This window comes from Neopsephotus bourkii, unplaced genomic scaffold (assembly GCF_033783945.1).
Source record: "Neopsephotus bourkii isolate Nb327-2 ecotype Australia unplaced genomic scaffold, CSIRO-AGI_Nbou_v1 NB_168, whole genome shotgun sequence".
Taxonomy (NCBI): domain Eukaryota; kingdom Metazoa; phylum Chordata; class Aves; order Psittaciformes; family Psittacidae; genus Neopsephotus; species Neopsephotus bourkii.
The window spans coordinates 17,573,284-17,598,328 of record NW_026900684.1 but is presented as its reverse complement, the minus strand read 5'-3'; the positions used below and the strand labels follow the sequence as shown (position 1 = coordinate 17,598,328).

Genomic DNA, 25,045 nt, shown 5'->3' with positions numbered 1-25,045 from the left:
ATCTTTAACCACAGGCTCTTGGACTCGGCGAGACATACGTGTGCCAACTGCGATTCCTGAGGGTTTGTTGGTTTTCTTTTTTTAAGATGTGATACACCAAAACACTTCAGCCAGCAGAAAAATGCCTGCTGCTGTTTACAACTGAGAGCTGCAGAATACATGAAGCACTCCTATGACAATTCAGACTTTAGTTTGACCATTTGCTCCCTTTTTCCGAAATCTCATCTTTAAGACACAGTTTAAAAGTTGGCATCCTTCTGACGCAACTGATTCGATCTTTTTTAATGCTATGTTATACTATAGCTCTTTAACCATTTACTGTACCAACCTACCTACCTAAAAACAAACCACCAAATGGACTCACTAAAGCTCATGGTCCATATACTTCTGTTGTGATTTTTTTTTCTTTTTTACTTTTAAAACCCCTTTATGGTTTTCCCGAGAAACAGACACTGAAGATCTCGTGTTTCACCTCATTAGCGATTACAAAGGAAAGCTAACTATGACTAACTGGTCTCATCTTTACCGTAGCAGCTACAAGGCAGCCAGAGGAGCTTGCCTTGTGGCTGTGTCTGCTTGCCCATGCCTCGCATGGGACACTCCACAGCGTTTCACCCGAGCAGCATTCAGCCAGAACCGCCCTGAGAGCTGCTGAACCACCACCAACCTCACCCTCCCAGCTTCCCACGCCCCAGGAAGAGCAGCCCTCGGTGCTTCCCCCAGGAAAACCAGATGTGAACATCCCTGAAAAATAATTGGATATCATCTTTCATCGCTGGGCTAAGCATGTGAGCCGCCAAAATTACTGGGAGCATAAATACGATGTTTGAGCATTAATTTCAGATTTCGTGATAGACTTCTCAGAAAGGATTTTTCTTGTTCAATGGAAATACTTATTTCCAGACTGCCTTCCTAAGAGGTTATCATCATCATCATATCCCTCTTCTGTTTCTCACAAGAGGGAGATGCGGTTTCCCAAAAGCACACCTTAAAATAAGAAGTACGAAGCCTGCAGCAAGCAGAGTGAGCAGCTGTAGGGATTTACTCTTGTGCGGTAGCAGAATAAACAATATGCAGTTTCCTATTCCACTGCCTAACAATTATTTCACTCTTTTCTTTCGGTTGATTTGGGGCTTTATTCAGGTATTTCAGGGAACTTTCTCATGGGATCCACTGCACCGCCAGACTTCCAGCATCTCAGAACGTGCTAAGTAAATACACGGTCAAAAATGCCGTTTACCACACGAAGAAGATAAAACTTTCTCTACAGCAGAGACGTCTGGTGACAAGATTTAGACATTGCTAAGGTGTCTGTGGAACCGAAAAACAGAAACCGCCGAGCGAACACCCCCATTACTATTTAATCTGTCTCTGGGAAACACCGCTCCTTCAGACAGCGTTTATTTATCCAAATAACCGAGATTGCAGCATATAAGAAAAAATACTGAGGGGCAGCGAACTGTATTCCGTATTCCGCATCGCCACCCGCCGCCGAGCGCTGGCAGCTCTCCCCGGCCGCACACCGCAGCCTCAGCCCCGCGCCTGCCGCACGTCTCCGCCGGCGCGGAGTGGCAACGCGGGAGATGCGCGCACCCCCGCAGCCCCCGCCCCTCTCTCCCTCCCTGTCTGACTCGCAGCTTCCGCGGGCGCGTAGCCGGGGCGGAGGGGTGGGCAGCCACTCACTTTGTAGAAGATCATCTTGAGGGTGCCGTAGAAGCCCATGGTGTCGGCGCGCTTCCCCTTGCGCGGCTGCGGTGCACCGCGGGCCCGGCGGCCGGGCAGGCGCTGGCAGTACAGCCCCTTCTCCGGCAGGTAGGTCACCGCCTCCCGCGCCGACATGCTCGGGCACGGCGGGCGGCGGCGGCGCGGCTCGGCCCGGCTCTGCTCGGCCCTGCCCTGCCCTGCCTGCGCCGTGCGGAGCCCGGCTCCCCCTGCCCGCCCGTCCTCCCTCCCTCGCTGCCCGCCCCTCTCCCTCCTCCCGCCCCCCGTCCGTCCCTCCCTCCCTCCCCTCCCGCCTCCCTCCGCAGCGGCGGCGCGGCACTGCGGGCTGCGCGGCCGGGAGGGAGCCGCGGGCCACGGCGGCGGCTGCCCGCCCCACCCCGGGGAACGGGCTGGGGAAGATGGGGGGGGGCGGGATAAAAATAGCGCTCCGTGAGTTGGGGTTACCCTTCCCTCCCTTCCCCCCCCCGCCTTTTTATTCCTGTCAGAGATCGGGACCTGCCCCCACCCCTCGCGCTATTCCCCCGGTGCCGCACACGCTTCACGGTTTTCCAAGCGGGAGCAAAACAAGCTCATTTCCACTAATTATAATTATACCATTGCCCTCAGCGTGCCTGGCTGGACTCGTACGTGAATGCGTTCCGTGGACGGACGCAGATCAGCCCTTCAAAAGTGCGGTTCATGTTAGAATAATCTGAAATACAGTTGCACCAGGGGAGGGTGTGTGTCTGGGGGGAGATGCCGAAATACCCTCTGTGGGCTAGACAATGGCATAAACGGGGCTGGAGGACCGCAGAGTTGTAAGACCCGCATCCAACAATTACATAATATGCATTAAAAAACGAAAGGCACAGCAAAGCGGCGGTGGAGCGGGTTCCCCTCGGGTTTCCCAGGCAGGGAAACAGGCTGCCTGCCTGCCTGCCTTCCCTCCCCTTCCCCTCCTCTCCTCTCCCCGCGCACCTGGAGCCGGCTGTGCGCACACTGGCTCCCCTCTCCGTTAAAGCCAACCCTCCGGCGACACCAAGCCATTTTAGCTCGGGTCTTCAAATCCCGTGAAGGGTTCTCACCTGTGCTTCAGTGCAAGCATAAGGAAAGCCTCGGGTAATTACTTGCTAAAGTAACACTCCTTTTTCGGTCTCCTACTCTGTGCGCATCAACAAATCCGTTCAGTTCACCCTTACGGTTTGATTCAAGGGCACTATGTTTCCTGACATATGGTTGGGCTCTCAGATACCTGCGATCAGCACAGCATCCTGGCAGCTTGTTTGGGTTTGGGGGTTTTTTTAACTCAAAGGGACTCCAGTTTCTGCAAATTTCCTCGGTTTGCTTTTTTTTTTCTCTTCGACAAAGTTTTGAGCCATTAAGCCCAAGTGAGGAGCAGAGCAGAGCAGAGCATACCCATTACTCAGTACATGATGTGGAGGTGCCACGTTCCCCACTGATTTTCCCCAGGTGCAGTGGGAACTGGAGTGGCTCAGCAGCCCTTGAGACCGATGTGCTCAAGCAGAAGCAAACATGTAGTCAGTTCCTGTCAACCTCAGGGGAAACCATCTTTATCACCCAGAGCATTACAACAAAAGTAGGAAAAAGAACACACATTAAAGGAGTAGAATTACTTTCCGTAAAACCTGTCAGCTTCCTGTTTGCGCTTAAAAAGCCCAACTCATATGTGTTATTACCTTATAATAGCTAAGCATGCCCGATGTTAGCACACTCAGGTAAAGCAAAATCACCACCCTCACAGCACGCAAGATCTGCTTAAATATGGTTTTACAGATCTCCCTCCAACACTGAGTGCTCATAGTCTCTCTTGTCTCCCAGTGAAAATGGTTCTGCCCGTCAAATCTTGGCATTTATGCCATTACCCATTAAACTGCAGTGCTGTATATTTTATGAGAACAAAATGGTCTTGGGTTGACTTCATACCGCAGATACGAACAGAGCTGCACATCCCTGGAGACTATTACTGTCTTCCTTTGCTAGCGCATCACATGCAAAAGGGAAGGAAAAAAACCTACATGGGCTGCATATACACATTAAATAATCACAGGAAAGAAATTAATACGCAAATCATCAGAAAGAACTGAACATTACTGCTGGGGGGATTTCAAAATACTTCATACACATGCATGCATAATGCAATGTAATGTTCACAGTTCTCTCTGCCCCTTCACCAGTTTGTGAATGCACTCAATGCAGAGGGGAAACACCCTTCCCTCCAGCACCACAGTGGGTACTGGCAGGAAATCCTCAGGGATCATCCTCTCCCCAGCCCAAAGGCAAGTGGAACCTGACAGCATAGCGAGATTTAGCTTTTGAACAAAATGTGCTTTGGAGTAAGCAGTCAATGAGTTGAATAATAATTAGAAATTACTGTTTTCCTCTCTTTCAGAGTACTACTGTTGCCGATCCCTTCTCTTTTGATAATGATTGGCAGATATTCTCTCATGGTAGAAAAGCACTGACTTAACTGTTAATCTCTTTGCCTCAGTCAGGACCCATGCAGTAACCCAAACAATCATTAGCTACTAGGAGAAAACTCGGTATATCAGGTGCCTGTTTGGCACAAAAGGTTTTGGGGTTTACCTTATTTTAGAAACAGATACCACTGACAGATTTTGACATTTGAACGGTGACCATCTTTTATCTAGCAGTCTGCCTTTCTCACAGCAAGAGACAAACATTCCATACGAATACAACTCTCAGTATATATCGTGGTACCGCTTTTGATTCTCTACAAAGAAGCATCCTCTCTACCTCAAACTAAGCTTGACGGTATCTGGGTAGTTGCAAGACGACTTTAGTTGGGTGTCTGCTCTTCCCCAAAATGCCTAACCACAGCTTGGGTCTTCCACAGTTGATGGAGCAGAACCTGCTGCAGTAGAGGCTGAGGGCAACTACCGTTAGGTTACTGTTACTGTCTAGAAAGGGCTTGCTCTCTTTCTCCGTTCATTTTCAGGACTTTCCTGTCATGAACACACCAAACACTCAATTGTAAGAAATGACTTAAGTAGCGGGGAACTGGCGAACACGGTAAGACTGAGCACCTTTATCCTGTGCCTTCCAGGAAAATACAATGGTGGGGGAATAAGACCCCAGCCCCTCAGATCCTTTTGAGGTCCTCACAGCAAGTAGAAGAGATGATCATTTACATCACTACTGACATTTGCAACAATCCTTATTGCAGTAACTTAATATGGTCTAAGAATACTTAATGGTATGAAGTAAATCAAGGTACACTGAGGAAGGCTACAGTTGATAACACCATGACAAGTGAAAAAAAAAATAAATCAAAAGTTGCTGTATTCCTTTCCCTATTTGATACATTCAGCTTCAAAGGGTGGTTTTATTTTGTTTAAGCTGAAGATGATTTTTCGAGTTTCTCAAACCATAACCAGCATAAAATTCGTGACATTTACAAAAACGCCTGCACCAAAATGACACACTTTCCAGTGGACAGGAGTCCAATCCTATTTCCCGACAGTTCTGCCAGCTCTTAATTAAAAAAAATTCACACCATCCAATTCTTATCCTGTTGGCACCATTTCTAGCACCTTTACCAGTTTGTCATGTGGCCTGCTGTAATTAAGACCGTCTATTACTTCTAATGAAAGACTAGAATGAATTACAGAAATCACCCGCAGAGCTGTATAATCCCCAGGAGAACAGAGATTACAGTGCAACAGACCAAAAAAACAACATTTTTCTTGGGTTTTTTTTAGTTGGAGAAACATTTTTTGAGTTGAGAGACCACAGGATGGTCTGGCCATGGTAATGGGCAGTCAGCATTCTGGAAGTACACTGGTGGTTAAACCATAGAATGCAAAAACCGTATCTGGCATTTCACATACACATATGTGTGTTAGGAGCATAATGTGTGCAGGAGGAACTGTGGAGCAATATGGTTTGGTATCTCCATTAATATTGGTAAATGCATCATTCACGACAGTGCCAGAAGGGATTCTGTGTACTCTGCACATTTAGCAGACGTTTAGCAGACTGACTCCTTTAGAAACATTTCAGAGGGATTTTTGTGTGTTGTCTAATAGGATTGCATTTTTTCTTCCCACCAGGGAAACCAAACACTGTAATCAAGTGGGGCCAAATCCTTAGCTGTGCAAGCCTTACCCTGGAGAGAGTGAAGATGACCAGAGAAGGATAGTCATGCTTCTTTTTTTCCCTTTCTGAAATTTAGACCCACTTAGGTTTTGAACACTTCCCTTCTGCTTGGTAATGTAGTTTGGGCAGCTGCAGCAGCCAACGCTTTGTCTTCTACATTTGACCTCTTCATCCAACCACATACTTCATTTAATTTGCCAAATGCTACCATTCAAGCAAGAATCTGGGCCCACAGAGAGGTAATTCTGCCATCTGCTTTAGACATTTAACTACAGCTTAGCTTAGCACACCTACATTTAAAAGCCTAAGTACCACATTCAGTCGATGAGAAAGGCAGATGCTACAGCCTAACTTGTATAGAAAGTCTTAGAAGAGGAGAAAAAAATGCCGTATGATAGCAAGTGCTAAACATGTTCCAAAGAAATGCAGGGCAGGCCTTTCTGCTACAAAAAGGCACCACTATTATTGTCAGATCTTTCTTTTTCTTTCTGAATGGATGATAAAATGAAACAAGTGACCCACCAGGATCTTAGAAATCCCATGTTCTCATGGTTTCCCCTGGTTCAGCCTGGGCTAGGCACTGACATTAAGGCTATTTTATCACACTGGTGTAACTGTGTTTGTGCAGAACATAGAATTAGTACTGACATAACAGAACAGACTGGAAGAAATGAATTTAAGTGCACCAGTTTGTGACCATCAGCTGCTACGTTCTGAGTATGAAGGAAGATCTACTCTTTGGAAGCAGTTTAGATGGAGGAATTTCTACTGAATTGGCTTACAATGCCTGCAGCAGGCTTACAAAGGACCACTCCAGCATGTTTCCCTCAACATTGTTACAGAAAGAAATACACGCTATGATCTTGTGCAGTACAAGTCAAACACAATCCTGTACATTACACTGTACACTGATCAGCAGCTTCCTGATCAATGACACATTTTTGCAGTATTGATAAACTTAAGGTTTGGGATGGAGTAGGGAAAGCCACCAGAACTATTATGGAAGGAAGGACACACTGGCACTACAATAAATTGGAATAAGTCTTCTAAAGCTTACCTGAGTGGAGAGTAAGTGCTACAAAGCATGATAGGTATTACTGCATTGTTTCATTAATTGCATAATGCTTCTTGGCAAAGCATTTGAAGACTGCTTTCAAACTGGAATTTCCCACACATTACTATTATTTCCATGCAAAGTAAGGTAATGTAGTTAAACAATATTCTAAATACCCCTAAGATTTGCTTTTGCAGGGAAGGTAATGGCATAGATAGCAACTGAAAAATCAATTAATATTTCTTAATAAAGCCTGATTTTATTAGAATAGTATGAACTCTGATTACAAACACTGTTTTTAAAGTTATATATCTGCAGCAGAGATTTACATTAAACAACTTCCTTTTTAATAAAAAAAATAAGATGTATTAAAAGAGTGCTAGTTAATGGCTGCAAAAATAGGTTCAAAAAGGATTTATGCATGAAGTGTACGTTACAGACTTCAGCGCTCGATATTAAGAATGAGCTTCACATTGTTTTAAGAGCAGGGAGATTACAAAGACAGGCTTAATATAATATGGCATCACCATGTCTCCAGCAGAGCAGAACTCCCCTCTGAAGGTCATACTTCCTGTCCTCTTTGTTGGTTGCCTGTAGTTGGGCACAGAACTTGCAACATATGCTTTGATGCGTAGGCTATTTTGAAGTACAGCCAAAGCTGTCACAGACCCGTTTATATGAAGAGGACAGTTCCACACAGTTTCTTGGTGGCAACACCAGCTTAAAGATGTCCCAGTCTCACCTGCTCATTCCCACCCCTGAATGGCTCTTGCCCTTATTTCTACAGGAACAAACATCTATAGAAATGCTCTATGAATCAGATTCATTAAGTGAGGTGAGGAGAAATGGTTGTAAGTTTTTCCCTCTGGGTTATTTTTTTTTAGAACCAGTTAGTGGCTTAATTTTCCACCATGCCATCACAAACAACTGAGCCAGAAGCAAATGAGCAATTCACAGGCAGGGCACTAACTTCCTAGGCCAGCTACACCACTGAGAAAGAGGTATGAAGAGCTGTGACCTGAGCGTCCCATGCAGAGAGCATAAGCCTATTATTTACACCTAGAGGCACCATTCTCTCAGCTATAGTTTGATGTGCATTTAAGTCAGCACAACTATGGGGCGGGGGGGGGGGGCACGTAATAGGCAGTCCCTGCACCTGTGGCTGCCCTTGGCCATTCATTTCTATGACTATGTCACCTTCTCAGGTGTGCCACCACAGCCTCCACTGTATGGCTGTGTGGTCAACCAGGGCTGGCAGCTGACTTTTTCGCCAGGCTATTTGTCAGCCACTTCAGATTCCCCATCTCACCCATTGAAGAGCCACACAGATGTGCATACCGGCACAGCAAGAGGTACAGCCTGCTTGCCTTTTTAACCTCCTCAAGCCCCCAGAAGAGCTACCTTGATTGCTTGCCAAACTACAGCCTCAGTTGAAATGGCAAGGAACTGGGGTTTAGGCTTTGTCCTCCCAACCTTTGGGGCTGTTTTACTACCACAGAGAGACTTATTTGCATTGACAAACATACTTAAGTCTCTGTCAAATGGAAATGGATGCTCAAATATTAAAGTTTTACCATAAAACAAGCACAACAAGGTGAACCACAGGCAGGGGGTATAATGTCAACCTCCCTTAAACATGTCATGTTAAAACTCCAGGGAGCTTGTCTCATTAGAACTGTATATTATTTCACTGAAAGAAACCCCTAAACACAATCAAAAATATTTTCTTCCCAAAGCAGTTTTTTTCCTTGTTAAAGAAAATTGAAAATAAAAATATTAGTGGAGCTAGGCTTCATGTTGCTTTTAATTCCCTGTGACAGTAACCACATGCAAGCTTCCTACAGAGAAATCCTGTATGGTTTGTTTTAAAACTAGCAATGTTATCATATAATAAACATTTTTCATAATGCATATTCATAAGGAGTAGAGTTAAGGTTGCTAATGCAACCTGCACTTTCATGTACTTGACCATTTTCCATGCAACAGGAACATTATGAGTTGCTTTTTTGTTTTGTTTCTCCTCAGTATTGTTATTCAATTTTCAGAGGAAGAAGGTGGTATTACATATAATGCATCTTGCAAAACATTCACTAATGGCAGCAGATCTTCATAAGGACTGCATCTCCATTCATTGTGCTCCCATTAAGGTTAACTGTAATCTATTTATTATATCATTAAACTTAATATATTGTAAGATGAATTCTATTTATAGATGCAGTAATGGCTGTGCTAATCACTCAAGTTCACATTGAACAGGGCTGTGCTTCTGAGACACAGCAGCAGTTGCTTGAGACACCAAAGCACCTCCCCAAGTTTCCCCGAAGAGATGACCTTGCATGCTGCATCCTGCACGAGCCCAAGTGATGCTGTGCAGGTGGCTGTGGCCAGCCAGCCTAGTGTCACCCTACCCCATGGAACAGCCCCTCCAACCCGCTGGCACCCACCCTTGCTCTGTGGAGGCAGATGACACCATGCATCCCAGCCGGGTTCCTCCCTTGGTCAGCTCTTCTCGATATCGTTATACACCACTGAAGCCAAGGGCAGGGGCTGCTGCACCAGCAGCCAGATGCCACTTGGGCACAGAGTATTCAGTGTGGGACAATACAAAGATAGCAATCCACACCTTACTCTTTAGGTGCTTACATGTTGCTTTGTAAAATACCACCCCAGGCTCCATTTTTAGTAATTTTATCTTATATTCTTATTATAGTAACTTCACAGATCCTGCCTGTGATATAGTTCATGAAGTCAGAAAACCATGCACTTGAGACTCTCATTAAATCCTGCCATAGCGGCACAAAGCACAAGCCCTTCTTGCTGACCAACAGATATTGACTACGTCAAAAAAACAAACCAAACCCAAGCCTAACAGGGATCAGTTCTTTTTTACAGTATTTCAACCATAAAGCTGAGTTGGTTTTGTTTGTATTGACAAGAGTGTTTCCAAATTGGTGAAGCGTGCATTTCTGCCTTTGAACACCAGTGGTCAAACTGTTTTCACTTAAGTATAAGCAGGTTGGGAAATCACCTTTGTACAGAAAAAGAAAAGTCTATTTGGACTTGGAAGGCTTTCTAAAACATCCATCATTCGCACTGAATACAAATAAGAGCACTGGTACCTACTGCCTGTTTTCTGTCAAGTTTTCCATTTTTACTTTCTTTGGAGATAGTTTAATTTTGATTGCCAAGAGAACTGCTTACTTATCTGGCATACTCTACAGAAATCTATTTACAAAATAGCTGTTGTCCCTCGCTTGTGGTATATGAGAATGTTAAGGGGTTAGTGGTGAGCCTTTAGGCTACAGACAGAAGAATTCCCGGAATTATAGATTATACCAGAAGGAATTAGGAGCAATATGAAGAAAAAAAAAAAACCTATTAAAAATGTCAAATCTCTTTCCGCACTTGCGTTACCTAAGGAGAGTATTAAAGGTTACAAACCCAAGCATTCAAAGGAGCTTGAAATGACAGGTGTAAGATGCTTTTGCTCCTGAAAAGCTGCTTACAAAGACAGTCCTGTGCATGGTGCATACTAAATAAGAGACAGATTCTGTGGGAAAAAGAGTGTCTGAGGTTGTCATTTAAGATACATCTTTACCCGTTTGTGCACATGCATCAAGTTTGCAAAGGCAAACCTGTGAACATTTTAGGCACGGCATCCTGGCAGAATTTTATAATGTCAAGGGAGTTTAGCTCCAACTCCCTCTCCATCATCTGGCAACACAGTGACTCCCTGTTCAGCATGCCAGTGGCATGGTACAGCCTAAGCCCCCGCTGCTGCAGGTAACCAGTGATGAGGAATACAGCAAGATGCCATCCTTGGTGCAACAGCACTAGAAAATGAAACAGGATTTCCTGTTGAATGTGCATCAATCTCCTGGGCTCCCCCCATCACTTCCTTATTCCTCACTTCTCTGATCACCAGCCGCAGTGTCCTCCACTCCTCTGGCTGGTGCTCCCTGTATCAATCTCCTGGCCCAGCAATTCTCCATTTAGTTTCCTCCCTCCTGTCCTCTCCATGGCATCTCAGTCTAACAAGACTTACTGTCCCACCTTACTACTCCTTTCCTTTTCCATCCTCTTCCATGTTTTCTCCTTCCCTTGAATTCAGGGGAAGCAGTTTTCTATACTATGTCCAAGCATCAGCAAGGCGGGGGGGGGCATGTGTCTGGACTGCAGGACATAGAGAATATTTAGCTTTTCTCTTCCCACACCAGGCCACATCTGCAGCACAGCTGGAAGCAGTCAATATGGGGAAGATGCAGCTCTGCCAACATTGCCTTTGGCTGCAGCGTGCTCCAGTGCAGGTCAGTCTGCTCAGCACCTGGTGGGACACATTCTTCACTGCCCCAAGTGTTTCTGGTACACACAAGTGGTCATTTTTCCATGACACACACACTGTCCTACTGGTAAGTGACAGCAGTGGTTATAAAGAGGACAATGACACATTATACCTGCTTGATCCAGCTTCCTTTTCTCACCACAACCCATGCCTAGAGTAGAGCACAAAGAAAGGGATTTACTCATGTTCCACAAATCCTCATGACTTACTGCCATGACAACTCTACCCTCTCCAGAGCCCTGGGAGAGCTGCATGAGCTGGTTTCTCCTGAAAACATTCTTTCCACCACAGGGGAATTGATGCCAAACCTTTGCACAGCAGAAAGGAATGCTAGGCATGCCAGGGTCAGGCCAGATGCTTTGAAGCTTTGCTAACCCACTGTCATTAACCTTATGCTGTGCAACTTCATGTCAAAAGGGGCTACGGGCAGAGCAAGCAGGTCAGTAAACCTGCCCCATCTAAAGAAAACTCTTCCCTGAACAGGTGCTTCCAGTCTAGAAACTGTACAACAGCTTGCCTGCCTCTACGAGAAACACAGCACTGCATAATTTAGGGTAAGTAAGTCCCTCATCCAAATTGCAAATCCATTTTTTCACACTGAATATAGCATCATTTAGGTAAGATTAGGGATAAATACCTCTAATACATTCGAGCCCAGAACAGACATTTCTAACAGAGATCTCCCCTCGAATGCAAAAAGTATAAAATGAGGTGGCACATTTCAGTGTGTGAGGGAGATTTTCAAACACAGTGCTACCTGTATGGAACCTAAACGCTACACCGTAAAAAAGGAAATGGCCATACATACCCACTGCTGTGTCTAAGCTGCTTTTTGGAAAGCATTTTATTCAGTAAAATCTTATGCTCCTTTTATCAAAGTGTAGTATTTATAATTGAATTAAAAGATTACAAGTCAAAAAAACCCATTTCTACCCTCAAGGAAACCTGCATAGTGCAACCTTGACATAACCTCAGCCATCACATATTATAACCATTTCTGCAAAACCTCTGTCAACTTGCCAGTTCAGTGTGAGGCAACTGATGTGCTCTTTAAACCAATCCATTTGCTGTGGGATAAAGAGCAAGTCAGTTATCTAAATTCCTGGGTTTTGAAACTCACAATTTCGTTATTTATAGACAAGATGGAGTAAATTAGAGATTTCAGAAATTTTTGGCTTGCTGTTCAATTCACTTGTAACCACAAAATTAGATGGCAACCACGGTTCTAAAGTCTGTACCGTTATGGAGACTCTTAGTATTTCACAAATCCAATTACTGAAGGAAGCGTAGCCCATCTAATGTTACTGCTTTAGCAAAAAAATGAAACCAGTAAAATAGTACAAAGAAGAATGTCTAGGAATAGTCCAAGTCACCAGTGTGGTCGGCTCTATAGGGACATAACTTAAACTATTTTAATACCCTAGAAAGATGCCAAACTATTAATTGACATTAGCACATGAGAAGAGGGATTAAAGATGCTGCAATAAAGCCTGTGCAAATATATGTCCTAATTCCTGTTCCTTCTCTTTCACTGAAAGCAACTGCTAAAGCATGTTATTAGTTATAACATTGCTAAAGTGATGCCAGTGATGTTCTGACAAATCTCTAGGGTTGCTTTTTTGCCCACTTCCCTTTTATTATCATATTCCATCTCTAATATTCAATCAGTGCCAAGCCAGTTTATGTATGCCAATCTTTCTCACAGAAATGGAAAAAGAAATCCTGCTATACATCATAGGGGCCTGCTGATGCAACAGGGAGAGACTGAATGAAGTGGGAAAGGGAAGCGGGAGGGAGGAGTACAAGAGCACCAGTCTGCAGTCTGGTATTTAGCAGAAGTCTCGGTTTTCCGATCAGAAAGTTGGCAAAAATCGAAGAGCAGACTACCATTAGGTTTCTTGTACTTTAACCTTCAACACAAGCTTTGCCTATTGTGTGGTCTCTTCCCTTTAGTCTAATTCCATATGCAGAATAAACTAGTGCCTTGAAAACTGGCCAGATCTGAACAATCCCCATTTTACTATCTACCTCCAACAAAATGTGCTACAAGCCACTGACCAGATCATCCGCTTATCCACCAAAATTTCAATCTCTATGCAGTTATTTAAAATCCAGTCCCAGTTCTTCACTGAATTCCCCTTGGGACAAATTGGAAAATGTTCATTTTTGTCCCTTGTTTAATCATAGACAACATTTAGGAATATTTGATTATAAAGAAAATACTGGGAAGAGCTCATCTGCTGCTTGTATAAATATATTTCCTCATTAAAATTTGATTAGAACAGTCTTAATGGAATACTACTACCTCATTCATGCTTTTGAATAAAGTGATTTAAATTGGCAAGGACTAAGTTTAAATACACTTCTTCCCAGCTAACTGTCGACAGCAATTCTGCAGCCTGCAGGGACAGGTATGACTCATGCCTACCCTGTTCTTCAAAAACTGTTTTAAAATGCCGATTTTTTTCCACTGGTTTATTGTGCTTTACAAGTAACTGCAAACTGAAAGGGACTAAAATTAGAAGGCAGACCACTATCACCAGAGGGATTAGAAACTCCTAGGCTATGTCGATTCAAAAAGCTGAACTGGTTGACCAGTACGAGGGTTTCTTTTATGTTGGTTACTACTAGATTTCTGGCAAGCTTCATTCAAAGTTATTTGAAATCACTGTATTTAGAAACAGAGGGTGGTCTGTGGATTTGCATGCAGCATTACACGGAGCAACCCTCTTCTTCTCTGGTACACAAGGCTAAAGAAAGTGAAGATGTTCACACTAGCCTGATTAAGTCAGCATGAGAATGTACCTGGTCACGAGTCATCTGGCAAGTTTGGGGTTATTTTTAACCACAACTGCAGCAACAGTCTTTTCATGTGCCTTATGAAAAGTATGCTAATATTTACTGATTCTGATTAACACAAAGTAAGGCAGCTTTTTGGTAGAAGGCTAATTTAAGGAGGAATCCAATAGCCTCAAGTTTATACTGAGCAGTCAACCTGCCACAGAAAATACTGAAGATACCAACCTCCCCTGTAATTCAGAGCGGCATGTTAGCTACTAGAGACTACTGGGTCAAAAGCTGAAACAATAAGATATATTTCAGCTTAAGATCAGGATGTCAGTCTCCTTATCAGCACAATCCGTCAAAGAATCCTCTGAAATCCTGTTCCTAAAGACACACAAGCCTCAAATCTGTGGCAAGATGTGTGGGCTACTCAGTAGTGAAGAGCACACTAGGTGCTCTCAGAGTAGTATCTCATTAACCAGACAATATGAATGCACTTTATGCTTCTTTATGCAAAATACACAGGGGGAAAAAATGCTAAGTACTTAATTTGCCATATCACTGAGGAAAGTTAAATGTTTCTCAGCACGTGAGGATACCAAGAAGCAGGAACATTTACACTAACTGGGATTCGTTCACTTTCCCGTTCATGATAACTAGTTACATTACTATATTACATGCATCTAGTTTAACAACGGAATTTTTTTCCTTTTACAGAAGGTAGACAGCTGGCTGTAGTGTGGTGCACTCCAAAAAGAGCTAGAGAAATGCGAATAGTGAGCTGAGTTAGCTGTAACGACTAAATGTGAGAAAGAGAAAAGAGGAAGACTCAGCCAAAGCCTGCATTGATCTAAAGCATGGGTCAACAGTTCCAAGACATGAAAAATCCAATTCATTTCCCATTTCCAAGCTCCAGGGGACATCTATTACAATCTAAAAGGTATCTGTTTTGAGGAGCTGTGATCCTAAAGCTGTTCTCTAAGCAGAGGCAATGTACACCAAGGTTAAAGAGATAGTTGTAGCAAAAGAAATCTCATCTCAGAAGAGAAGAAAAAAAAAAAAAGCTAGAAAAACAAACCATAATGCCCCCTCCACCTCCACAAAACCTGTACTTTTCTGTTGCAACAGGAAGTGGAGCTCTAACTTAGAAGTTTAGCAGATGCCCAAGTAAGAAAACGGGAGTACCGGGCTGAAGAGCAGTCAAAGACTGAGAATAACCAGCAGGCTGAATCCAATCCTCTTTATCTTTTGGAAGACTATTTTTTTTAATCTACATGTGGCAGTCAGTGTTTGTTTAGGTTTTTTTATCTACCTAAACATGCAAATAAGTAAGCAAAATGTCTTCAGCTCCAGAGGTCAATTTGTGCTCAAGGACATGTTATACCTACAGAGATGTCAATGAGCAGTTCAAATACTTTCTCTACTGAGGTACTGTCAGACTTAGCACTTGATAAAACAGAATCTATTAACTGGTCTCCAGACAAGACCCCACCATGTAACCAGCCAGCTGATGGTGTCAAGAAGTTTTCTGAGGCTAGGCTGAAATTAGATGGACAAAGGCTGCTGCAGTATCATTCCATAGGGCTTCTCTCATGTATCATGTACTCTCTAACCTCAGTTTGAATAGCAACACCTATATCTGAACAAGTCCCGTCCTGCCCAACAGAAACCTCGGCCTGAAAGAAATTATCAACTGATTCCTTCCAGACAACACAAGAATTTCAGGAATGCAAATTAACCACTCTATGCCCCTGACAGGTCTTTCTAAGCCTTCATCCAGTTCTTCTGGCTTTTCATCTCCCCAAAATAAAACCACAGTTCCACACTCTGGAAGAGCGCACGGCCAAGAAAAGATTTCCCAATGCTCAGATGTCAAGCCCCCTTCCCCCCAGCATTAGTGTCTTCAAAATGTTTTTAAATGAAAGGGAAAAGAGGAGCAGCTTGCAGTAGTTTCCATATAATGCAATTATACAACCTTTTATCTGTGTGGATGCTAGCACAGAATTGCATTATTCCTTTCAAGGCCTTTGGGAATGAGGTGAGAATATTATCTTGATCTGCATTAAACCAGTAACAGTATTGAGCATATTTGCTTCTTCATGTTAAACTAATTTTAAGGAGCTCCTAATACATTTATTAGCACTTTCTGGGAGTGATCTTGAAGCTGGAAAGGAAGAGAACAGATAACTCAATGAGCATAATAACGGTTTGCCAAATAACATCACTATTCCTTGTAATAAGATCACCCTTTCAAAGCAAGAACTACTAAGAGATATGGTAGAGACCCCAGCTCAGTGGGACTGAGTGGAGGAAGGGGCCCACAAGCTTAGGGCTTAACTAACCTAAAGGAGGAAAAGGACTGAAAACCTGGCTACAAAACAGACTGTCAAGTTGCCAATTCCAGCTTTTGGTTGCAAAGAAACCCTGAGGCAGCGGCTGGGAACAGCAAGTTTACAAGTGCACACTTGCTGTACCAGTGCTCCTGCACAGACCAGAGAGGATGACTTCAGACTGCATCAGTAGAAAACTGCAACTGACAAGGAAATATCTCTTTCAGAAAAACAGGATACTGTAATTTTCCCAGTTCAAAACCCATTTTCAACTCTATGGAAAGATGACCACTGACAAATCAAACATGTTTCACATGAAGAACAATCCTATACCGAAGGTCTGTCTGCTCCAGAAACATGCTTCATGCCTGCTGCTATCTCCTCCTACTGACAATCCCACAGCCCTCTACAGATTTCCCTCTTGGAAGACAGTGTACCTTTCATAAGCTTTTCTGAAACAAACTAGTTAAAACCAGCTCTTGACTTGGAAAGCCATGGGCATATCCTCTTCCAGATATAGCTGTACCAGAATAAGTGGCTACTTTTCCCTCCTTAACTTAATTTCAGTGAGCTAAACTGGCTTATACAACTATATATAGTAGCAGATTTTTGGCAATAAATGCACTTTTTTCCCCTTAAACAGGCTAAGAAGTAATGACATGAGCAGCTTAAGTGGCAGATCTGAAACAGCAGAAGTCTGCTGGCAGGACGCATGACAAATACCTGCAAGTAGCCTGAAGGGTAGCAGTGTATTTAGCCAACACAGCTGAGTTGGAAGATGACATGCTCACAGTACCAACTGGTCAGACTCACAGAAGCCAAAATACACTGGATTCCGTATTGGTAGGATGAGTGATCCCAATTCATTGGGAACTCATGGTACTGCCAGAATTTGAACTGAGATCTTTTAAACCACCACTACTGCTGGTTTCACCATTAAAACCTCCTGATTCTGATACCTGCAGAGTGGCATATTGGACTTTCAAGAGTGGCTTTCTTTGAGGAAAACTACAGGTAGATAACTTAATCCTGTATCAAGAGACCCGTTGTCAAATTCAGTTGTGTTTTCTATCCACGGTTACAGTACCTTCTCCTGTACTGGCAGTCCCACCTCATTCACACACACACACACACACATAAAACCACCCCTGTTGTGCGATGGGTCAGACCAAGTCATCTGTTCCGCAAGTGCTTTGAACAGATATATAGCATTGCTACAGTGGATTTCACTTTTCAGTTCAAAAGACAACAAAGTCTTTGGTCTAATTTATCCTTTTCTTTTTTAAAAGGAGTCCTGAGTTCTGTTTCTAGTGCTGCTACATGCAACTTTGTGCAACATCCTTTGACTCTGTGAAAGGAACACGACAATCACCTACTCACAGGGTAGATATACAAGAGGCCTACCTTCTGTAAGAATTACATGTTAGTAAATATACATGGGTCACCTTATAGACATCTAACAGTAGCCAGTTGCAGTGAAGATTTGCTTTCTCAGTTTATGAGATAGGTTAGAGCAGCAGTGAGAAACAAAAGCACAAGGTTTAATTAGTACTAGCAGACAAAGTATAAACTTCTCAGAGACCCTGGATTATGTGCTCTGAAGCTCACCCCACAATGATTCCCTTACTATTGCTCAGGCCAACTAAATGAAATTGCACTTTGATTCTGCAAGCACAAAATGATACATCAGAGAAGCAAATTCTAGTAACTTTTTATGGATGTGTTTTGGAAGTGTTTCTTGTTTCACCAGATGGAAAGGTTTTCCAGTGAAATCAAAGTCATTCTGCTCAGATATTACTCATAGCATGCATTTGCACCCACATAAAAGTGTAAGTTTCAGAACTAACTAGTTTTTATCAAGGATGTTATGTCCTCTATGTACTCTAAACCCACTGACACAGTATCTACAACATCTTCAAATGTTTCCTTCACCACCTTCCCCATACTGTGCACTGCCACGACAATTCACAAGATGATTTTACTTTAGAGCCCTAGCTCCTGCTATACCAATGCCAACAGAGCCTCCCTAAAATAGCGACAACCTTCCATGCTGACATGGTTATATTACTGGTGCTGTACCTGTGGAAGCAGTGCCCACTGTGCCCCAGGTGGTAGCACGCTTCCTCAGTCATCTGTCATACATCCTTTTTCCCTGCCAGCAAAGCAGTGCTTGTGCAAACAGCCCAACCTAATCCACTCCAATCAAACAAGCCAGGTTGGCACAGCCTTACTATTTAAAATATCCATTTCATTTTGACAAACAACTTCACCAGCAGATTTGAGAGGGCATTCCCCTTAAACAGAGGACTTGTGATGAGCTTACCCAGGCAAACAATCTATGAGACCTAGACATGTGTTTATCAATGACTGTAATGGTGTAAACTAAGCCCCTGGATTTTGCAGGGGTATGGCTGTGGAGCATTAGCATATTTCTTCTACCGGTTGTGCTGTGGGACTAGAGCAGCCAAACAGCTGGACAAAACAGTATCTTAAGCTGCTACAGCTTCTTGTTAAGACTGAGATCTTTGCCAACAACAGTGCTCTTAGCCCAGCTTTGCTATAAACAAATGAAGGATTCGGTTAGTTGAGAAACAGCAGGTAAAAAATGGGATGTTTCAGGGCATAAGACCTTATGGCTACATCAGCAAAGCTATTACACAGATGATCACCACTTCTATGAAAAGGACTCTGGCGAAGCAGCTGTATCACTTTTTCTTTAACTGGAAAATCTCTGTATGCTATCATGAAGGCATATTCATGATCCATGTGATTTGCTTGTAAAAGTATACGCTGTCACAGATGACCTCTGAATGGATATTGAGAAACAACCTGATAGGCTGCAACTTAGACCAATACTTTGCTAACAAAGATTAAAAAAAAAAAAAAAAAAATAAAAGAAAAAAAAGGCCTAATCTGTTTACAGAAGCTTAGGACATCTACTGACTTGAAGGACACCTTTAAGGTTGTACCTGCAAGCCCTTTAAGAAACCCCTCATGTACAGAAATCTGCAATATGAAATAAATCCTGGGAAGGGGAGTTCAAATATACAAAAAAGTACCCAGTCAAAGACAGTACAAAGAATTTATGACCTTTTCTTTCTGTATGTCTTTTTTTAAAACTCCCACTTGAATACCCGATCTTTGTTTTGGTGGTTTGGGGGTGGATTTTTTTCCTCCCTTTTTAAAAACATCTGTTCACTGTCAAGTAAACAGAACAAGCAGTTCCTCTCGCACCTATTTTAGTGAAGTCATCATAATAAACTATTTTTTCTTAAAAGCTGCAGCAGACATGAGATGAGAGATCATTACTTACCTGAATGCAGTGGTTTATTTGAATAGTTCTTTAATCAATAAACCATGGATGTCTTTAAACATGGTATACCTCTTGAGATGAGAGAGCTCCTCTTACCACATAAACAATTATCCTTTCATTTTCACTAGGATCAATTTCTTGTGCCAAAATGTGTACTGAAAAGCAACTTAATACAATTTATTTTTTTAATGTAAAATCCTCAAGATAGTAATCACAGAAGTACCTTACTAAAAGAAAGTAACCCTCACCCTAACTTTACCACAAAGAAATGTAACACAAGAGCTACTGGACCTCAGCTAATGGTCAGATAGAGCTAACTTGCACATTTGGAAAAGAAATCAAAAGAAAATAGTAGGAAAATACACTGGCTTTGCTTTTGAGAGCTGCGAGTAAAGAATTTCTATACTTATTGTTAACCTGTGTCATATCTGAATTCAGCCATTATTATTTATGTCCTTTTAGTTCCAAAAATGAATGGGAACTTTACTCTCAGAACACCAGAAGCCATAAAGACAACACACAAAGAACTGGGAATGTGATGGACCAAGTAATAAGAGCATAAGCCTGAAGTTCAGTACGTGCTTCTTTCCATTATCAGTGTATGGTAATTTTCTGCTATTTTCTGCAGAGGCTTCTTTGAAGAGAACACTGAAGAGTGATTATATGTCCAAACCTTAATAAAATGTCAAAATCCACTGCCTCATTGTATCTGCAAATTGTGATGATTTCCTTCCTACACATGGGATAGGAAAGGATACAATTTTGCATTCATGGTGTTCCAAGTACTATGTTTTAATTTGCGGCTTGTTGCATATAAGTTATTTGCCAACCAGAAAGGCGTTATTATAACATCACATTTTAATAAAAACGGCATTTTTGTTCTTAAAAATACTGCTTCAGATCTTGAATATACTTCTAGAAACTGAAGATTTTTAACGAATTAGTGGTTCTTAGTGCAAAAGAAATATCATGGTAAACAGCTTATGTCACTGCTACGACAGCAGACTCTGTTCTTCCCTGCAGTTTCAATTCTGCTCAAGTTGAAATGAGAGAAAAGGCTTTTGGGGAAAGAAACTGCAAAATCTCTGGTTTGGCCTCAAAGCTTCTCCCCTTTGACAGGGCCAAAGCTCACGCCTCCGAAGTCTGTGGTCTAATGCCAATGGAAAAAGCAGCTGTACCCAACTGGGGTGGTCCTGCCTCCACCTCCCACCTCAGGTGCTGCTTTCCATGCTAGATGGGAATTACAGGCAAACCAGACCTGCCAATCACTGGCACCAAAGCGACGTTCATCCTGCTCTCTGTAACTCCCACCACGTGAGAGTTTTCACAGTCAAGGTGAAATATGTCCTAACATACAGGCTGATATTCCCTCACTTATTTTCTAGAGCACAGATAACATCTTTTGACAATATAGAACCAAACTTTTAATATTGATTTCTCTCTGTATTCTGGACAGACCCTTTTTCCAATGTGGAACACCACTTGCAAACTCGTTACTCAAAAGAAATAAGCTCCTCAGTTAAGATGAAGTAGGTTTCTCTTCCTTTTTTAATCATGCTACTGTGTAGAGATGGTTATAATATTCTTTCTACTGTAGAAAAAAAGAATCACTCTTTGCACTTCAACAACCAAAAGCACTGTGAAGATTGTACACAGTTTATGCAGTTCTTCTTGTAAAGGGAACACATCAAACGGAAAACTTCCGTCAAGAATGCCCAGGTAAATGTTGATGGCCAATCCAAAGGTATTTAGCCAGCTTTTCTGCACTTGCTGCTGCATAACTGAATAGCAAGTCTTACTGCAACCCTCTTGCCAGGAGATTTAGCCCTCCTATGAGTTGGGCTTTGATGTGTCAGAGGAAAGGATAATTCTTGTATTTTCTTTGGAAACAATGCAATTGTGATTGTGAGACATACTTGTCTGAATTACATGTATAATACCAGGTCTCATAAGAGACGCTCTAAACTTCTAAAGCTTGCCTGACTGTGACAGGAGCTATTAAGAAGTCTGCTTTAATGGATAAGAAATATGATAACTCCCACAGAGAATCAACTGGTGCTGTGTTGGAAGGACTGAAAGTTCAGTTCTACCACTGTGCTTGTCCTCACAAAGGGAAAAAGAAAAACATGGTTCACTAAGATTTCCAGAAGTGTCTGTCCTGACTTTTGTTGAGAAGTAGATGAGTGAAGATCTTCAACTACTCATATCCCTTCAGAAAGAATTCACTGCAATTAAACTGACAACTTGTTGATGTTCTCAAGCACAGGTAAAAGAGCATCTGCAGTGCAAATGTTAACCACAATTTTTAATCTGGTGGCACTGAAAAGACCCTTGAAGTAACAGATCTTTCTGGTGGAGGCAGAAGCATCAAGTAAGTTCACTACCAACCTGACCAGCCCGAGAACCATCACTCCATCAGCCAGTACAGCATTTGTCTGTGTTAGTCCTGCTTTGAAAAATGACATACTGCACCTAGATTATTGCCAGCTTTGTGAGATGGTTTGTTTTCTCCCAAATCCTGACAACTAGGGAGACCAAATAATAATAATAATAATAATTATTATTATTATAATCTTACTGCTGCCCCATGCCCATTTTCCCCTCAAGGCAAAAAAATAACTAGCAGCCTATTCAGTAGGTTACCAGGGAGCAAGGGTACCCATGGACAGGGTGTCACACCAAAATCCAATTTCTGTCTGGTAAACTCTGCTGCCTTATGCACATTTTTCATCTGATTTACAGCACATACTGCAGTAGGAAATTTCTATAACCAAGCAGAAGGTGATTATCTTTCTGCTTTGGAAATAGCTGAACTCCTGATGGCTATTACTTATAAATTCCTCATCATATGATGTTTTCAGCTAACCAGAATAAATCTATTAGCTCTAGATTCAAGATCTCAGTGAATCACTGCACTGCACTGCAGACAATGGAGACTGTACTCTGTATTCTCAACTCTTCCTGGTACACACTGTCTAAAGTACTATGGACCAGAGTAAGTCCTTTCCATTATTTGCAAGTGACATCTGTCATAATAATTTGTCTGTTTCACAAATGGGGGATATCTTTGTATTTCTCACATTGTTTTCAGAGGGAACAGCATGTTTGTTTCGTTGTACTTCGTATTTTGAATTAAGGCCATTTTCAAGTCTTTTATCAACATTATTCTCAGAAGACTTGTTCCCCACAGTATTCTCTTTCATTACAGGCCTTCAGGCTGACTTCTCTGACACTGTGTATCCATCCTGTGCTTACTGGAAATCATGATATGCTGAAATAAGTGTGTCAATTTGACTCAGCTTTCCATCCATCCATCTGCAAAACTAATGTGAATTAGGATTGTACTTCCTTCTCTCCTAAAGACAAATAAAGGATGTAGGAAAAGAAGTGACTGAAACAGTCATACACAAACCGAGAGAACAGAAGATGGATTAGTATTATAGAATCATAGAATAGTTAGGGTTGGAAAAGGACCTTAAGATCATCAAGTTCCAATCCCCCTGCCATGGGCAGGGACACCTCGCTCTAAACCATATGACCCAAGGCCTCATCCAACCTGGCCTTGAACACCCCCCGGGGTGGCACATTCACAACCTCCCTGTGCAACCCATTCCAGTGCCTCACCACACTTACTGTAAAAAACTTCTTCCTTATATCCAATGTAACTTCCCCTGTTTCAGTTTGAACCCATTACCCCTTGTCCTATCACTACAGTCCCTAATGAAGAGGCCCTCCCCAGCATCCCTATAGGCCCCCTTCAGATACTGGAAGGCTGCTATGAGGTCTCCACGCAGCCTTCTCTTCTCCAGGCTGAACAGCCCCAACTTTCTCAGCCTGTCTTCATACGTGAGGTGCTCCAGTCCCCTGATCATCCTTGTGGCCCTCCTGTGGACTTGTTCCAACAGTTCCATGTCCTTTTGAAGAGACTTGATGGGAACAGGTTGCATAATTCCATTCTGGATTTTTATAAAAGATCCTTCATAACCCAAAGGTACTTCCAGAGATTGCTCCATACCTGAAGCAGGATGAAAATACAGCACCTTTGACTTCTGCACAGCTTCACAGAACGTATTTACAAGACAACATCTAACAATTTTACTGAACCAAAGTTATGGACAGGTCGTTGGGGACCGACTCAATGAAGAGACCAGCGTCAGTGTAAAACTAGTCCTCAAATTGGATTACAGCAGGGCTGGTGAATAAGGCTACTAATCACCTTCCTTACGGACTCTCACACTGTTGCAGGTATACCTTGCCTAGTGGCATTTCCACCTGCCGTATATCTGGGTATACTTCTGCTTCAACAATACACATCAAAGGCCAACATTGCAACAATTTCCCAATTAATTTAATTTGCCTCATTTTTTTGAGAAGGTTTTCTAATTGAATACTAACCATCAAAAATGAGTCATCACTGAAGCAACACTGAACTCTTGAGTTTGAAGTACAGCTGTTAACACAGACTCCTAAGATGCAGGACTGAAATTTTATTTATGTATTTAACTAGGTAGCTTCACTGGGCTGGACTATCTGTCCAAACCCCAACAATAATCCCAACAGGAAAACTAAGCTAAAAACCCATCTTTTGCTACAGAAGCAGACAATCTTTTCACAAAAGTGAAAACGTCAAGAAGACATTTTTCTATTGTCAGCGACTGACAACTTTGTTTTTGCTCATGGGTTGCAACAAAAAGCAGCATCCACTGTAGGAGATACAGGACCTCAGTGTAACAAAGACAGAACCACACCTCTAAACACTTAAGTTTCAGTAATTTCCATCCTTTCACTGAAAACTGATGTGTTCTCATTCCCAGTCAGTTGCTTTAGATGTTGATTATTCATTCCACTGATTTCTCCACTGTTTTCAGTTCCCATGGGTAACTACACTAGTGTTCTTTCTCCGACAGTTTTATCATGAACTCTGAAACAAGTCAGTATAAAATACCTTTAGTGGCACAAGGTTCTAGATGGAACTTCATGCCACTTCATCTACAGCAATGCCTGCTGTCTGACTGCTTGTTAGGAATATTTCTTCTAGTCTTTAACACAAGCTCAACTATTATCTTAAGGCACTGAAGATCCTACCACAAGCTTCATCACAAAATTCACGCGTAAGCAGAGTTACAGGCTAAAATAGATAACCCAAGATCTCTGAATCTGTTCAGGTCTGTACATCAACCAGTTCCGAGCACCAAAGGTTAATTGGACATTAAGAGACATTAGTAGTCTCATGCAATTCTAACTTGTACAACTAATGTAATGGTTTTGTGAAAAACTTATCTAGACACTCTGATTTCTTTTATAGCAAAAGTTTAAATTATTTACTGGCCAAATACTCCCACTGAATTGAGTTTTATACATGAACGGAATTTAAATTAACATTG

General features: G+C 42.4%; 1 protein-coding gene and 1 long non-coding RNA gene across 4 annotated transcripts in view; one reads left to right on the top strand and one right to left on the bottom strand.

The window, feature by feature from the left end:
• FBXW7 (F-box and WD repeat domain containing 7) overlaps window positions 1-25,045 on the bottom strand; it is a 128,264-nt gene that overhangs the window by 31,772 nt on the left and 71,447 nt on the right. The window contains exon 1 of one of the 3 annotated variants that reach the window (XM_061374308.1): window positions 1,684-1,942. The exons of the other annotated variants lie outside the window; for them this stretch is intronic. Coding sequence (XP_061230292.1) covers window positions 1,684-1,839 — 156 coding nt within the window. The 5' untranslated portion in view covers window positions 1,840-1,942. Of the gene's footprint in view, window positions 1-1,683; window positions 1,943-25,045 lie in introns of those variants that run through there. 3 annotated transcript variants of the gene reach the window in all.
• LOC133223616 (uncharacterized) lies at window positions 1,699-20,591 on the top strand. Its single transcript, XR_009728641.1, has 3 exons — window positions 1,699-1,812; window positions 11,718-11,788; window positions 20,124-20,591. It is a non-coding gene; the product is annotated as an uncharacterized LOC133223616 (long non-coding RNA).